The sequence below is a fragment of the Aspergillus aculeatus genome (assembly GCF_001890905.1).
Source record: "Aspergillus aculeatus ATCC 16872 unplaced genomic scaffold ASPACscaffold_15, whole genome shotgun sequence".
Taxonomy (NCBI): domain Eukaryota; kingdom Fungi; phylum Ascomycota; class Eurotiomycetes; order Eurotiales; family Aspergillaceae; genus Aspergillus; species Aspergillus aculeatus.
Genome location: NW_017962990.1, coordinates 1,002,385 through 1,016,725, shown reverse-complemented (window position 1 = coordinate 1,016,725; position 14,341 = coordinate 1,002,385). Strand labels below are relative to the sequence as shown.

The following is a 14,341-nucleotide window of genomic DNA, read 5'->3' as shown; positions in this document are numbered from 1 at the left end:
CCCAACGTATAACGCAAAACACATTCAGTTCATATTCTTGAGACATAATCTCGTTACATATTACGAGATCAAGGTTTGAGATCTGAACACAAGATAATCAAGCCATATCCCAAAGGAAATCTGAAACGTAAGTAGGCATATCGTAGTCCGATGTTCTTCTATAAGTCCAAAAAAAAAAAAAAAACTAAGAATTGCCTGAAGTACCAGGCACTTTATAGATAGCCCCCTCAATATAAGGCAATATAGGGAGCCTTTTGATTGAATCAGGAATCATCTAGGCGTAAAACGACTGAAAGTAAGACTCTCAGCCAGAACCGCTATGATTGGTTATGTTACTCTACCACAAAACTCGGAAAAAATGGAATCTGTAAGTGTTCTTTCTTATTATTCTTGAGGTGGAACTATTCCCAAGTTGAAAGGAACCGACCCCTGGGCCGACGATGGCAATGAGTACTGTGTATCCGTACGTTCGTACGCTCGTATATTCGTATATTCGTAAATCTCGACTTTCTAGGGCTCGGATCCCCGCCGGCAACTCAGTTCTGCGCCCCACTTCCTCTCAGGTACACAGGCGCCATGGTTCTACGAGACTAAGAGCAAGATCTATTTTCATTGCTCGAGGTACCATCTTCTGCTCAAGTCGCCACGAGGGGAAGAAGAAGAATCCTCCACATGTTCTCACTTTAAATGGCTTCTCATCCTCCAGCCCTGCAAATGGGCCGAACCCCTTTTTGACTGCAACACCAGAGCAATAGACGAAGGGTGACACTATACTATTCATACACCTTGCATATAAACGTACCGTCACCACGGACTGTCTTGCATTCTACACCCATGGCCGACCCAACTACCGACGAAGATGCTGTATATTTCGCCCTGTACCGCTACACGCCCTCGATTGCGGCAGCCGTGGTCTTCACTGTGGTGTTCTGCGCGCTTGCCATTTTCTTCATCTATCGCATAGTCCGGCACCGAACACTTTTTTTCATTCCCTTCTTGGTTGGACTGATCTGTACGACCCCCTCTCCTTGGATTTCAGAAGAGAGGGAAACTAACTGGACCTGCTGGGGTATTAGTTGAGGCCGCCGGCTACATCGCGCGGATCTTCTCGCACTTCGACACCCAAGCCCTGGGCCCCTACATTACGCAAACGATGCTCATCCTCGTCGCGCCGCCACTCTTCGCCGCCTCCATCTACATGACCTTGGGCCGCCTCATCACCCAACTCCACGCTGAATCCGCCTCCCTCATCCGCGTCCGGTGGCTGACCAAGATCTTCGTCGTGGGCGATGTTATTTCCTTCCTCTTGCAATGCGGAGGCGGCGGATACATGGCCGCCGGCACCGAGTCCGCCATGCTCGCCGGCGAGCACATCGTCATCGCCGGCCTGGCGATCCAGCTCCTCTTCTTCGGATTCTTCGTGCTGGTGGCCTCTCTCTTCCACTGGCGGTGGGGTTACGCAGCCCCCCATTCCACCACCACAACCACCACCCTCAAATCCCGGAGCGGCTGGCTCTCGTGGCGGGGGCTGATGTGGGCGCTGTACGCGGCATGCACATTGATTCTTGTTCGGTCTATCTTCCGGGTGGTTGAGTTCGTGCAAGGCAACGACGGGTGGATCATGCACCGCGAGTATCTGCTGTATATATTCGATGCATTGCTTATGGCGGGAACGGGAATGGTGTTAGGGTTTGTGTTCCCGGGATCATTTTTGGAGGGGCGGAAACGCGGCGCGGAGAGGGTTGATTCTGTTTGATGTTTGATTTAGTCAAATAGATTCTTCTCCTGCTTTCAACCTTTTTTTTTTTTGAGAATTGTTTCTCTGTTCTCCTTGCTTTCTTTCTGCCTTCTTTCTCCTTTGTGTAGCTACGGTGGGGGAAGGGGGCGGGGGAGGAGCTAATTTGCTGATAGCGTGCTGAAATTGATTTATAGTGTCACTTTGAAGCTTGATTTCCTTGGAGGATTTACTGTTTATTTCTTCTTCTAAATGGAGAACACAAGCGAAATAAATCTGCCATAATAATAGGCAATTCTCGTCTTAGTTCCCTCGATCAAGACTTTCATTTTACCAAGGCTGGTTAATGTGAATAGTGGCCAGGAACGAGTTAGACAAGATTAAAAGGGGGGGGGGAGGATGATCTCGTTGCATTAGGGAAAGGTTCCTCAAGGCCCAATCACTTATTATGAGGGTCTAGTAAATTGCACGGTTTCGTATATTCGTATAAAAGAAGTTTACATTCGGAACCAGAAGGTCACACCCAGTCGCGAAACTCTGGTTCCCGCATGTGTGGAGAACCAGGGGCCATGGAGAAAGAAAAGGTTATTCGGGTGCCACCCAAGCAAATTTTGGCCCCACAGAGACTTGCAGGTTTTGAGTATCCCGGAAGAGGAACGGAGGGTATATGGTACTATATGCGAATTAGGGACGGGATTACGAAAAGTACGAGATTTGCCTTCCTACCAGGGACAGGGAGGGAAAAGAGGACTAAAGAGCAAAGAGGAAAATTCCCGACCGGGGAGAAGAAAAGGTCAAAAGTGTGAGTGAGCCAACAGATTTCGCTTCATCGAGACTCCGCAATGACGGCCATGGGCCACGTCAATAGACCACTTAGTGCCTCGTTCTCTAGTCGGCTCACCAGCCGCATAATCTTCTTAATCTCCGAGCGAAAGCCGCTGTTCAGGTACCACACATCTTGAAATAGGATTGAAACAAGGTAGAAATGGGCTAGGATCGTGTACGAAAACCCATCCGCGATCCCCAGGTGGTCGACAGCGGAACTCTGGAGGCTGTCAAAGAAGCGAGCCGAAAGCATACAAGGCCAGGAATTCACGGCGCTGTCTTCGATGTCGTTCTGAATGTCGAGGGACGCGGGGAAGTCACGCTCACTCCGCGAAAATTGCAGGGCGTAGAGGATGCGCATGTAGATCTCTTCTAGTCTGTCGATGGCGTGGAGGTGGTCGTGTTGTGGGTACTCATCTTGTTCGTGGTCGGGCTGTGAACTGTCATCCACTACTTTACTAGGTGTTGGTTGGTCGTGGTGATCGGTCTGCTGAAGTCTGCTGAGGCTATCTCCATCAATGGACACCGTGGCTTCTTGGCTTGGAGACAATGTCTCTGCAAAGATGCGAAGCATTTGAAGGGCTCGGCAGGCACCCTGGGCGAACACGTGGAAGACTTTCGGGGCATACCTCAAGCGGGGAAATTGCGATGAGGAAATGGCCGGCATAGCCGCCTTCCAATCGTCGTTGCCGTGCGGGTAGAGCAACATGGTCCGCAGTCGTCCGCGCTTGAGAGTGAACCAGTGCCCCTCAACTATGCTTGTCAGGCCGCGGACAAGATGCAACCAGTCGATGTACGGGATCTGGTCATTGTCCGCTTGGCTAAAGCCCGGCCAGGCGGTGCAATCTTGATTTCTGGTAGATATTGAAGCAAAGGAAATAGCGACGATGAGAAGGGCGCCGCAGAGGACTTCTTCTGCGGTAGCGGGAGACATATCAGTCAAGGCCTGGCGGAACCCTTCGAGGCCCCTTTGATGATGCTGAATGACGCGGTGATACTCAAGCTGAAGCTCGCGTTGGCTGCAGGCGGCCAAGGAAGACGGACTATCGTCTATGCCTAAGGCGGTTGATTCCGTCATGTGGGCTTGATATAGAACATGCTCGCCCGAGAGAGCGAGGAGTAGATGCATCAAATACTCTTTTTTGGTCGCCATATCTGGGATCACCTGTTCCCAAATATATCTGCGTGTCGCACTGAGGGTCATCCTCTTTGAAGTGTGCATCATGAACCTTGACAGGAGTCGTAAGTCGGCTAGATTGATATTTTGGTCGAGTAGAGGGGATTCCGTGGACTGTCGTTGGTGACAGAATTCCAATGGTTGCAAGAGGTCTGCTGTAGAGCTTGAACGTCGAGAAGACCTGCAAGGCGCAGGACTAGGCTTCATGTGTTAGTTTATTCATCTAAGATTCCGATAGCAGTCAGATAATCTGCATACGTGGAGAGTGCTGATAGAGGATATGAACAGGTTTCACCGCGAAAAGCGCATGCGCCACAGATAGGCTGCACCTCGTCGCACTGAGCTGAACTGTTAGTGCATCCATTCATAAATTGTCGAAGAAAGTGTTTGCTCACTTTGACTCTCCGTTGCTTACAGGTGAAGCACCCCTTACGGGATTTATGGTGTCGGACGCGACGCCTCCTTTCCTTTGATAAACGCGAGCTACTATCCTGGTCCCGTATGGTTCCAGACTCTCGTGGTGATGGTGTGCCGGACATACTATCTGTAGAGTACGCAGAGTCCGATGAGTTGATTGAAGGCGATGCTAAAGAGCTTGACGCTGGTGCTGAGTTTGTCTGGAGGTTGGATCTTGTTTCTGCCATTTGGGTATTACGGAGGGCCAAGAGGTCCAGAGCCGCACATATACTGCCTGTCGTCGCTGGGATTAGCGACGGTGTCGGCGAGACGAGGAAGAAGAACATCATCTCTTTAATCTCACGTATACTAAAGGTTGCTTGTTAGGGGTTAATTGAGCCAATATAATTAAGCAAAAGGCGAGGAAAGCATTTCCATCGGTGGCAGGTGCGTGGTACAGTGACGGGCGGAAGTCTTTATGTACGGAATCAATCTTGGAGAAGGGATACTCTCGTGGCGAAAGATTCAGCATCACCGGACTTACATACCTATCCTGTATCTATTGATCTGGTATATCTTTGAACATTCGCATTCGGTTTCGTGGCTGGGCTGGTCGACGAGAGACCTGCGGGCGGCGACATATGGCGATACGAATATACGAGGTGGAAACAATTGCAGCCCTAGTGATTTTTACGTCCAGCATGACAACTCATTCTTAAATCATCCAAGCTTACATATATACCTGGTTCGTGCGATCCTTTCCCATTTATTGACTCCTCTTAACCCTTCTTGCTGTCTACCTAACTGCCTAATTACTGAAATGAGCAGCGACAGCAGCAGCGATAACAGCACCAATGCTGCCGCAGTGTTCGCATTCTATCGATATGACCCCAGCATGTCTGGTGCGATCATCTTCACAATACTCTTCACAATCACGACGATATGGCATATTGTCCAGCTATGCCGGACTCAAACATGGTTCTTCATTCCATTTGTGGTAGGGGGCATTTGTCAGTGAATTCTCCACGCCATCAAATCTTACACCCACAATCAAATGCTTACTTAGTACATTCACCAGTCGAAATCATAGGCTACATCGGCCGAGGACTTTCAAGTCACGAATCGCCCAACTGGACTCTGGGCCCTTACCTCCTTCAGACCTTATTCCTCCTTCTTGCTCCCGCCCTCCTCGCCGCCTCAATCTACATGCTTCTCGGCCGGATCATCCTGATCCTGGGCGCAGAATCCCACGCCATCCTCCGCAAAAAATGGCTAACCAAGGTCTTCGTCACCGGAGACGTCCTCTCATTCTTCCTCCAAGGCGCGGGTGAGTTCAGCCATCCAATCTACCCCCTCCCCTCAACCCCTCTTTCCCCTGAAACAGTCCTGACACCCCGCAAAGGAGGCGGAATCCAAGCCAGCGGCAGCCTCTCCGGCATGCAAACCGGCGAACACATCATTGTCGCCGGGCTCCTCGTGCAGATCTTCTTCTTCGGTTTCTTTATGGTCACAGCCGGCGCGTTCGATCGTAAGCTGAAGAAATACCCCATCCCGCGGTGTCGCGATCCGTCCGTCCCCTGGCGAAAACATCTCAATATTCTCTACCTCACCAGCTTCCTCATCATGGTGCGGTCCGTCTTCCGGTTGGTCGAGTACCTGCAGGGTAATGATGGGTATTTGTTGCACCATGAAGTTTTCCTGTATATCTTCGATGCGGTGTTGATTTTCTCGGCGATGGCGGTGTTTAATCTCTTTCATCCGAGTGAGATTACCCATTTGTTGCATGGTGGGGGGAATTATGAGTTGCAAGGTGCGGGTGATAAGTATGGTGTGTGAGGTGGATTGGATCGGATAGTGTGGTTTGTGTTGCTTACATTCTGTGTTCTCATTCGGATGAAGGAGGGGTTGATAGAGTATAGAGGGTGAAAGAAGGATTTGGAGCCTAGATGCTGATGTGGAATACTATATATACTCCATTTTCGACTTGGGTGAGTTCAATCCTGTTTTAGAGGGTGACTACTTGGCCACAAGGCTGTCGATAGAATCTGGGAAATAAACCCTTCTTTTGTTTTGCAGATCTTGAAATGCTTTCCACTGTGGAACATGTTCCAAGTACTAGGTACGGCAATCGGAAATAGCAACGAGGGCCTTATGCTTATCAGATTGTGCTCTTATATAAAGCGATGCGGTCGCGTCAAGGGGCAAGGATGCTAGAATCATTAACATGAAGATGCGACCTTGACTTAGTTGGCCAGCGGGCGCCTGGCTAGTTGATAGTACCTCGCAACATGCCGGTTGTTAAGAAACTATGAAATCAGACGTGGTCGGTGGCTTGAAACTCTAAACCTCTGATGATGATGTGTTATTAACCTCCCATGTGAATAAAACAGCTAAATATATAGGTCTGTACTTGATAGTTAGGGCCAGTTTCAGAAGACATGAGCACACTGTACGAACTGCAAGCTACTTGAAGTATGATTTGCCTATGTGCTATCAACACATAAAACAACTCCTGCAGGAGATCATAAATTCCGCATTATGTATGAGTCAATCATGATCGAGATCGGTAAAAACAAATTCGGCTTTCAAATTCATATAACGCCCGCTGAAATATTCGCAAGCAAGAAAAAACAACCCTCCATCAAAGAAGCAATATTGGAAACGCCGGATCTTCAGCATCAGCATCAGTTGTCATCCCACATCAGCCACAAGCAGATAATTGCCATGCAGACCATGATGCAACCCAGCACCCACAGTGATGCCGTCACCAACTCTGCGGAGGCGGAATTTGCCGCTCCCTTGTGAGTAGGGGAGTGAGTGCCGGTCAGAGTAGTAAGGTCAGGGCTCTCATCAGTGACGGTGGTCTTCGATGCTTTGGCAGTAAAGGTCACAAGCACCGTGACGCGGCTAGCGGTGCCGGTTTCCTGAGGAGAGAAGGTCGCAGGGACCACGGAGCCTTTGTACATGTAGATTGTCGAGGTGGAGGTGGAGAGGTGACGGGTGGAGGTTGGGGAGGGTGATTCTTCGGGGGTTGGGAATCCGACGAGCTCGTGGAGACTCACGGGGGTGGGGGTGGGCCAGTCGGTGGATGGGGGCTCGGTGCGTGCGTTGGAGCAGGGGTAGTTTCGTTTGAGCCGGGTAGGACTGGGGGTGGAGGTAGCAGTAGGGACTTCCAAGGTCGTGCTCAGTGCGATGACTCTAATGGTAGTGTAGGCAGTCGAAGTGCGTGTGAGTCGTGGCACGGAAGTTGAGGGCCAGTCAGTATGGGAAGAAGTGGAGGGCCCGTAGACGACAGCAGTGCTACTAACACTGAAATCTTCTCCTTGTCCGTTCTGTTGGGTGTCCTCACAGAGAAGAGTCTCCGGAACGGCAACAGGCAGAACGGGGCTGGAAAGGACGTAGCCAGTGCCGTTGAAGGCGCAGAGAGCGTCGCCGGCTGAGATAGAAGTTTCTTGACCTGTCAGAGTATTAGTTTGATAGTCTAGAAGAAGCAAGAGCAGTATAAGCTGGGTGAAGGTACAGATAGACTCACAGGTCGCAGCTTGCTTGTACTCATCCGGAAGCACTTTAGACAGGCTAGTCGCGCTTGCAGTAAGCCTTTAGTGTCTTCTGAATCCAGGAACAAGGAAGAAATTACAGGATGTTACAGGTATGAATCTCGACAGACACATTCGAAGCACAGCTGATAAGAGTTGGCCCCTTTAGCGAGCCGTGAAGGCAGTAACTTCCACCATTCTGGGGGCAAAGAACAATGTTGGTATCGGGGTCACTACACAAGGCGCGACCGCGTCAGCTCACTTCAGGCTCTTACTGAGGCCGACTTACTAGACTATCTGTGCTGTGGTGCTCAGCAGAAAGGAGAAAAAGATTGTGACCGTCAGGGTCCAGAAGGAACGCATGGTAAGTAACGGGATTTAATGTTCTTTGTAGACTTATTTTCTGAATCAGATCGATCAAGCTGGAAGATACGAACGGTGATCGGGAATGAAGAGAAGAGAAAGAGAACAAAGAGGATTCAACACACAGCGAAATGGATATACACTCTAGCGCGTTTCCTCACCGATGCCCAAGAACGCGTCACTCCAAAGTCGCGTCTGAAGCACCACCATGGAGGTTGTTCTATACTTTTTCACCCTGTAATCGATAGAAAGAAAAGTAACTTACTGTTCCTGCGTTGAATAACTTTCTACCTGACGTGGTGCCACGATGAATTCATCTAATATCGATCCATATAGTAGGGTTTGTAGATGACATCCGTGCCAAGCATGAGGCTATACTCATCTGAACCCTTCGAGCTGAAGCATATGGTCTAAGCTTCAAATTACAGTTCCTATGAGATATAATGCAGACTGCTAAATGAGTGTAGGGGACTTTTGTACTGCTTTTCTGTGTTGAAATAGCAATTTAAAATGCAACAGGCATGTCAAGTTCAGAAGTGCTATCTATGCCAATATCCCAGTCATGTGACGGCCGGACGAGGCGGTGGCTGCCTTGGTCTTATTGGATATTGGAAGCTTTACGATGCCTATGCACCGCCGAGGCACCTGACAAGACATGGTGTCTTATCGCCTCGACTTGTTCTCTGCTCGAATTATTTCTCCGTTCTTTCTACAACTCTAGCCTTCTCCTGTGAGTTAGCCGCATTAAATCGATACGCAACTGCGAATAATTATATTTTGTTTCCTGAAACCTGCCTATCCTATTTGGACCCTTTTTCGTCCTGGAGATGTTGACAGATTTGCCTTCTTTCTATTCATATGTCCTTACCAAGTCTTGACTTCAAGGCTCGACGGCGGAACCTGGTGGAACGGGTCAACGAAGAGTTGCGCCAACACTTCATGCAGGGAGATGAACCCTCCAAGCGCTTTATTTGTCGCCAGGCCCTGCTGGAAATATGGCAAGACGAGACGCGGCTGCATACCTTGCTTGGTCCCAATCCGATTTCATCGCAAGATATACGTCGGGTACAGCGTGAATGCGTCGCCGTATTATCTATCCTGACTTATATTAGAGCAATCAAAACCATTGCAAGGTTTCACGCCATCCTTTATACTGACCAGATCAACGATACAAACCTCCCATTGCAAGATGGGGCGATACGAAAGCTCTTATCGCTCGAACCGGAGCTGTTCTTTTTATTCAATGACTACCAATGGGCCTTCTGTCCGGCCGAGATACACTGCGATCGAGACCCACCATTGCAACTGATCGATGCGCGTCGTCGTCTACCCTTCCTATCCACACCGAAATTGATTGGGTCTGGCGGCTTCGGGGTAGTAGAGCTTGTGAAAATCGCCCCACGTTACCTAAAATTAAGTCGAGGAGCCGATTTCGAGTATCCTTTTAAAGTTGCTTGCAAACGATTCGAAGGCGTCAGGAAGCTACAGGACTTCGAAACTGAATTGGCAAACCTACAAAATCTCAAGAGCAGCCTCACAAACCAGGCTCACATCTTGCAACATCTCACCACCATTTCACATGGACCACAGTACTATATCCTCTTCCCGTACGCAGAGCTAGGTGACTTGGACCAATTTCTCTTAGATGGTGCGGGAATTTACGATTTTCGCCAACGGTTCCCACTCATTGCGCCTAACTCAACACCGGAAATTTACAAGTCTCTGTTGTATCAATGCTGGGCTTTGGCTTCGGCTCTGGACTGGCTGCACAATGGAATCAAGATCAAAACCAAGGATATCAAGTGCGCCCACATGGATCTCAAGCCTGACAACATTTTGATTATGAAGGACTCTAGCTCAACCGTGGGAAAGTGGATGATATCAGACTTTGGGATTTCAGTCGCCGAGCATGATCGTCATAGTCGAGCGCATGCACTGAGCATCAGAGATCTTTATCGCGAGGTGACCATTGACAGAGTAGCAGTCCCGCAATTGGGGACATACCAACCCCCTGAAGGGATTCATATGAAGGGCGACTCAGTTGAAACCGAAGGCGCAGGGCGCCGCAGCGATGTATGGTCTTTTGGATGCGTGTTCTCTGAGGTTCTTGCATGGGCGATCGGCAGACGAAGAGAGGTGGAGGAATTTGCGTACTCGCGAGCGCGCCGGGGTCAGAAGGATGCTTTTTGGGAAGAAATTATTCCCAATACGCTGTTTCCAGGCAAGAAAGAGTTCAGATTATGCGACGCAGTGGCGAAGTGGTTGAATGACCTCCATACGCGGAGGTTCTCGACAGACCCTGTTGTGAGGCTTTGGGCCCAAAAGCTCGCAAAAGAGATATTGATTGTCAACAAAGCAGACAGGCCTAGTGCGGCAAAACTCGAGAAAATTGTGGGAGGTCTATACAACGCTTGTGAAATGCTGAAGACCACCTACGATATGCAGGATTCAGGTCCGCCATTACTACGAAGATATGAACCTCCAGAGCTAGTCGTCACTCCTGCATGCGTTTCAGGCATATCCCCGGCCATCTCAAGCCCGAGCTTGTCCACAACAGGGACGCGGAGCGGTTCCAGTACTTTTAGCCAAGCGCCTACTCCAAGCACACCTGCCGATTCCTCCTACGGCCACACCATCCTCCCACACAGTAGTAGCGGCATACTTGCCGCAGCTATATCTCGATCTAAAGTACAGGACGCGGTGCCAGTGGCGATGATCTACAAGAATCGAATCGAATTCATCCAGATCAACCTCTCACATGCTGGCTCACACGAATGCAGGACAAAATTGCTTCCTGATGAATGGAGAAGTGGGAGTGCGGGAGTGACAATTGAAGGCCGGTATTTTGCAGCTTGGGGGGACTGCAAGAAAAGCATGAAGAGACGTGTGCGTATACTCTACTTATCTTGACATTCTACTGACAAGCCTCAGGTATACATCGGGGATACAACGTCTGATCCATTGTCGATGCTCCCATCGGATATAGGATTTATTAGCTCGGTGGCAATATCGGCCCAGGGAATACTTGCTTTCGTTGGCGACAAGGAGATCTTGCTACGGTCGCAAGCATCCCAATTTGAGCCCCAATGCTTATACAGCGAACCAGAGCTGGATCAAACATTTACCCAAGCAGTATTCAACGATGAGGGCAGTATGTTGTTCGCATGGGCTATTGGGAGCAGACAAGAATCCTTGTATGTCTGGAGAATCGAGAATAACAATCCCTCTAGCCGTCGTCATGTGGTTCACTATAGCTTAGTATGCCTCAGTCATCCCAGTGATTGTCTTGGTGTTCTGATGAGTTTACAGCAGGCACGTGGCCACCAGCCCACCACCATCATTCCATACAATCTCCACTCCGGATGTATCCTTGCAAGACAAGACCGAAAGGACTACCTTGCAGTTTCTTTGAGCAAGCATAATACGGGTCTTCCTGGCATTGAACGACACAATGAACACTTGAAAATAACTATAGGATGTTTACTGCGCGACGAATGGTTGCTCGGGCTGACGGACCCTGGTATTGTGCGATCCGATGTGCGTCTGTTGAGATACGCAGTCATCTGTACAGACGGCCAAAGTCAATTGGGCCAGCCGGGCAAGCCGCTATGCAAAATGCCCAAGGTCTGCAAGGATGCACTGTCGATGCAGGCATTTAAGGACGGAAGCATGATTGCGGTTGTGGTATGCACCAAGAATGATATATCCTTGGTCAAGCTCAGCGATACCCCATAAAGTGCGAGAACACCACGCATCAACATCCAGCATTGCCCCTGTAGGAACCAAAACAGTACACAAAAGCAATGAAAGCTTTTCTGTCAGCCTTTGGTTATGATCTGCGGCCCCAAATCTGTCTCCACTCTAGTCGCCCTCACCGGCCGCTGGAACAAACGAAATGGCTTTCTTTTCCACCACGCATCGAACCAGACAATCAGCACATATATGAGACCCGTTGCAAGCGTCAGTGGAAGCCATGTGGCTATAAAAATCCAAAAGTCGTGGGCGATCACGATCTGGCGGGCGTCCGTGTCGAACACGAAAAAGTTCATGCCATAGAGGCTGACGATAAACGAGCCGGGTAAGTAAACTGCTGAGACGAAAGTTATGATTTTGACTGCGGCGCTATCATCGACCGAGTCCCGCTGTAACATGTCGAGATGACCGATGAGGTCTCGTAATTCGCGATCGATCTTCGCTGTATCAAGTTGGTTGTGAAGAGATAAGGTATACCCGGCCTGCATTTTATCAGTCTCTATGATGTCTCGGAAGTTATGCAATGGGAAGTTCGTTCGTCCTAAGGCATACCAAATCAATTGCGTTCCGAATCCGGGGAATGAGTTCATCACAGCTTGCAAGGTAACCATGAAGTTCAGTTCCCATGGCGTCGTATTCCATCACAATCTGCTTCAACGCATCATCTGCTGTTGTTAGCGTGCCAGAGGCTGTCGCAGCTTTCAGCTTCTCTACCAGCTCGAGGTTTCCTCGACAACACACTTGAGCACGCAGGACCGAGTCGTTCAGATCTCGAAGTGAAGAGACCATGTCATAGCTCTCCAGGGGTGTGGCTTCCTCTGGAACAGCTGTAAGAGCGAGGTCGTTCTAATATAGTTCCAAGTTGAGATGAATCATCAGCCACTTGATCTTCTGAGACGATGATGCGAGTGCGATGTGAAAGGTAGCAGCCTACATGTTTCTCAAACTGCCTCCCTAGGTCCCGCAGATACCATTGCCAGTTTCCCGAAAATGAGGACAAGGCAAGCGAGTGGAGAGCTGTGGAAATATAATTGTTGTGCCCAGAATCTCCACTCAATCCCACAAGCATGCTTCTTGCAATTTGCAGCTCATTGTGAATTCTTCGTTCGAGAACACTGGCGTCATTCGGATGGAGGAGAATGAAAAGATCGAACGCTTTTCCACGTTGTGCGCGAGAGTGATGATGGTATACTCCGGTATGGCGCCACGACCAAGTCAGATGTTTCTGATGCTTTTTTTCTTCGACATAGTTGATCTGATATGTGATGTCTGCAATAATTCACATAAGCCCCTGTGAGGCGGGAGTAAGGAATAGGAATGCGACGATGACTTACATGAGTTTTTCTCATCCCCACCAACATACAGATTACTTTTTCCTGCTTCTGAAACGTTGACATTGCTTCCGAACGAGAGCAGCACCTGGAGAAATGACGGGTGGACGTGATATCTTTGCAATAGATTCGCCAGCAACCTGGGCGAGATTTTTAAGGGGGTGATTGAATCGGACGAGTAAATTGAACTGGTTCATTGAGTTAACGATAAACTATATTTGATGACAAATGTAAGGGTAAGTTATACATGATCCTTAACCCCTCATCGTCGGACGCCAGAGCCCGCTGCAGGGCTTCCGAGGTTTCGCAGAGGATGGTATCACTGCCACCGCTCTTAACATCCGTCACTCGGACGCGGATTTCCTCCCTGGATGTGAGGACTGAAGGAACGCGAGTGGTGAGCAATCTGTCCAAAGCAATCACATTCTGAAAAGTCGAATTGTGATGCGAGGGCAGCTCTTGCAGATAGGCATGCCACATATCCGTATGCAGTCCGGTTCCTGTCATCCTTCCTCAGACCTTGAATTCAAAAAGTCTGTCTAGGACGAGGAGAGTATAGGACGAGAATCTATCCATTTATAAACCCTGTTCATCGCAGTGGTGTGACGAGATCACAGATTACAGATTACAAGTTGATGATGATCGGGGAGCGATGCAGCTAAGCCTTGATTGCCTCAGGCCAATCCTTGTCATTTTCACTCATTCACATTTACACATTCACAGTCTCACAGTGTGTTGGCTGACCTTGTGAGGCTCAGCCACCAGGATCCATCGGCGGATTTCTCTCCCCTTTCCCAAATCAGCCGGACGCACGAACCTCGCCTCCTTCCCACTTTCCCCGCGCCACCTTAACCTAGTGCTGTACAGTACAGTACTCCGTACACTTGGCCACCTACTCCTCCTCATCGCGCTCCTTCAACTCAAGTGCCATCTGTCTGGTTGTTTCATTTTCTGTCAGCTAGCCCTGTACCCAAGGCAGAATTATGGGAACGGCCTTACTCCAACTCCTCCTTTGCCCAAGGTTAGCTCAGCCCAGCTTACTAGTCACACAGGGCGCTGAACACTTGCCTCGTCCATCCTCAGATTTACCCATACCACCCATCGTTGACGGATGAACTGCCGCTTCAGTATTAGCGTCCAAAGAACTCACGACGTCTGTTTAGAACGCAGACTTGCCTTCACTTCGGTCGTGATGTCGTCTCCATATCTTTGCTTCAAATAATCC

At 49.4% G+C, this 14,341-nt stretch overlaps 6 protein-coding genes across 6 annotated transcripts; 3 read left to right on the top strand and 3 right to left on the bottom strand.

Annotated features, from left to right (window-relative positions):
- Window positions 1-834: 834 nt before the first annotated feature.
- ASPACDRAFT_33780 (RTA1 domain-containing protein) lies at window positions 835-1,756 on the top strand (the record flags this gene model as incomplete). The annotated part of the gene is made up of 2 exons (XM_020199990.1): window positions 835-1,012; window positions 1,077-1,756. The coding sequence occupies 2 exons, from the start codon at window positions 835-837 to the stop codon at window positions 1,754-1,756; spliced, it is 858 nt and encodes a 285-aa protein (XP_020053360.1).
- An 805-nt stretch (window positions 1,757-2,561) lies between these two features.
- Window positions 2,562-4,143, bottom strand: ASPACDRAFT_1874395 (uncharacterized protein; the record flags this gene model as incomplete). Its single annotated transcript, XM_020198035.1, has 3 exons — window positions 4,133-4,143; window positions 3,996-4,075; window positions 2,562-3,933 (listed from the first exon to the last, which is right to left on the bottom strand). The coding sequence occupies exon 3, from the start codon at window positions 3,783-3,785 to the stop codon at window positions 2,562-2,564; it is 1,224 nt and encodes a 407-aa protein (XP_020053359.1). The 5' UTR covers window positions 3,786-3,933; window positions 3,996-4,075; window positions 4,133-4,143.
- Window positions 4,144-4,953: 810 nt separating this feature from the next.
- On the top strand, window positions 4,954-5,969 carry ASPACDRAFT_46547 (RTA1 domain-containing protein; the record flags this gene model as incomplete). Its single annotated transcript, XM_020201803.1, has 3 exons — window positions 4,954-5,143; window positions 5,212-5,460; window positions 5,518-5,969. 3 exons carry the CDS (start codon window positions 4,954-4,956, stop codon window positions 5,967-5,969), a joined length of 891 nt encoding a protein of 296 aa, XP_020053358.1.
- Window positions 5,970-6,817: 848 nt separating this feature from the next.
- Window positions 6,818-8,032, bottom strand: ASPACDRAFT_63319 (uncharacterized protein; the record flags this gene model as incomplete). The annotated part of the gene is made up of 3 exons (XM_020203879.1): window positions 6,818-7,590; window positions 7,666-7,709; window positions 7,959-8,032. The coding sequence occupies 3 exons, from the start codon at window positions 8,030-8,032 to the stop codon at window positions 6,818-6,820; spliced, it is 891 nt and encodes a 296-aa protein (XP_020053357.1).
- Window positions 8,033-8,944: 912 nt separating this feature from the next.
- ASPACDRAFT_1373 (protein kinase family protein) lies at window positions 8,945-11,290 on the top strand (the record flags this gene model as incomplete). The annotated part of the gene is made up of 3 exons (XM_020197130.1): window positions 8,945-10,578; window positions 10,687-10,918; window positions 11,114-11,290. Coding segments are annotated over 3 exons (2,043 nt in total), but the record flags the coding sequence as incomplete, so codon positions are not given.
- Window positions 11,291-11,850: 560 nt separating this feature from the next.
- On the bottom strand, window positions 11,851-13,596 carry ASPACDRAFT_34041 (uncharacterized protein; the record flags this gene model as incomplete). Its single annotated transcript, XM_020200011.1, has 5 exons — window positions 11,851-12,267; window positions 12,338-12,631; window positions 12,720-13,054; window positions 13,120-13,304; window positions 13,364-13,596. The coding sequence occupies 5 exons, from the start codon at window positions 13,594-13,596 to the stop codon at window positions 11,851-11,853; spliced, it is 1,464 nt and encodes a 487-aa protein (XP_020053355.1).
- Window positions 13,597-14,341: the final 745 nt, after the last annotated feature.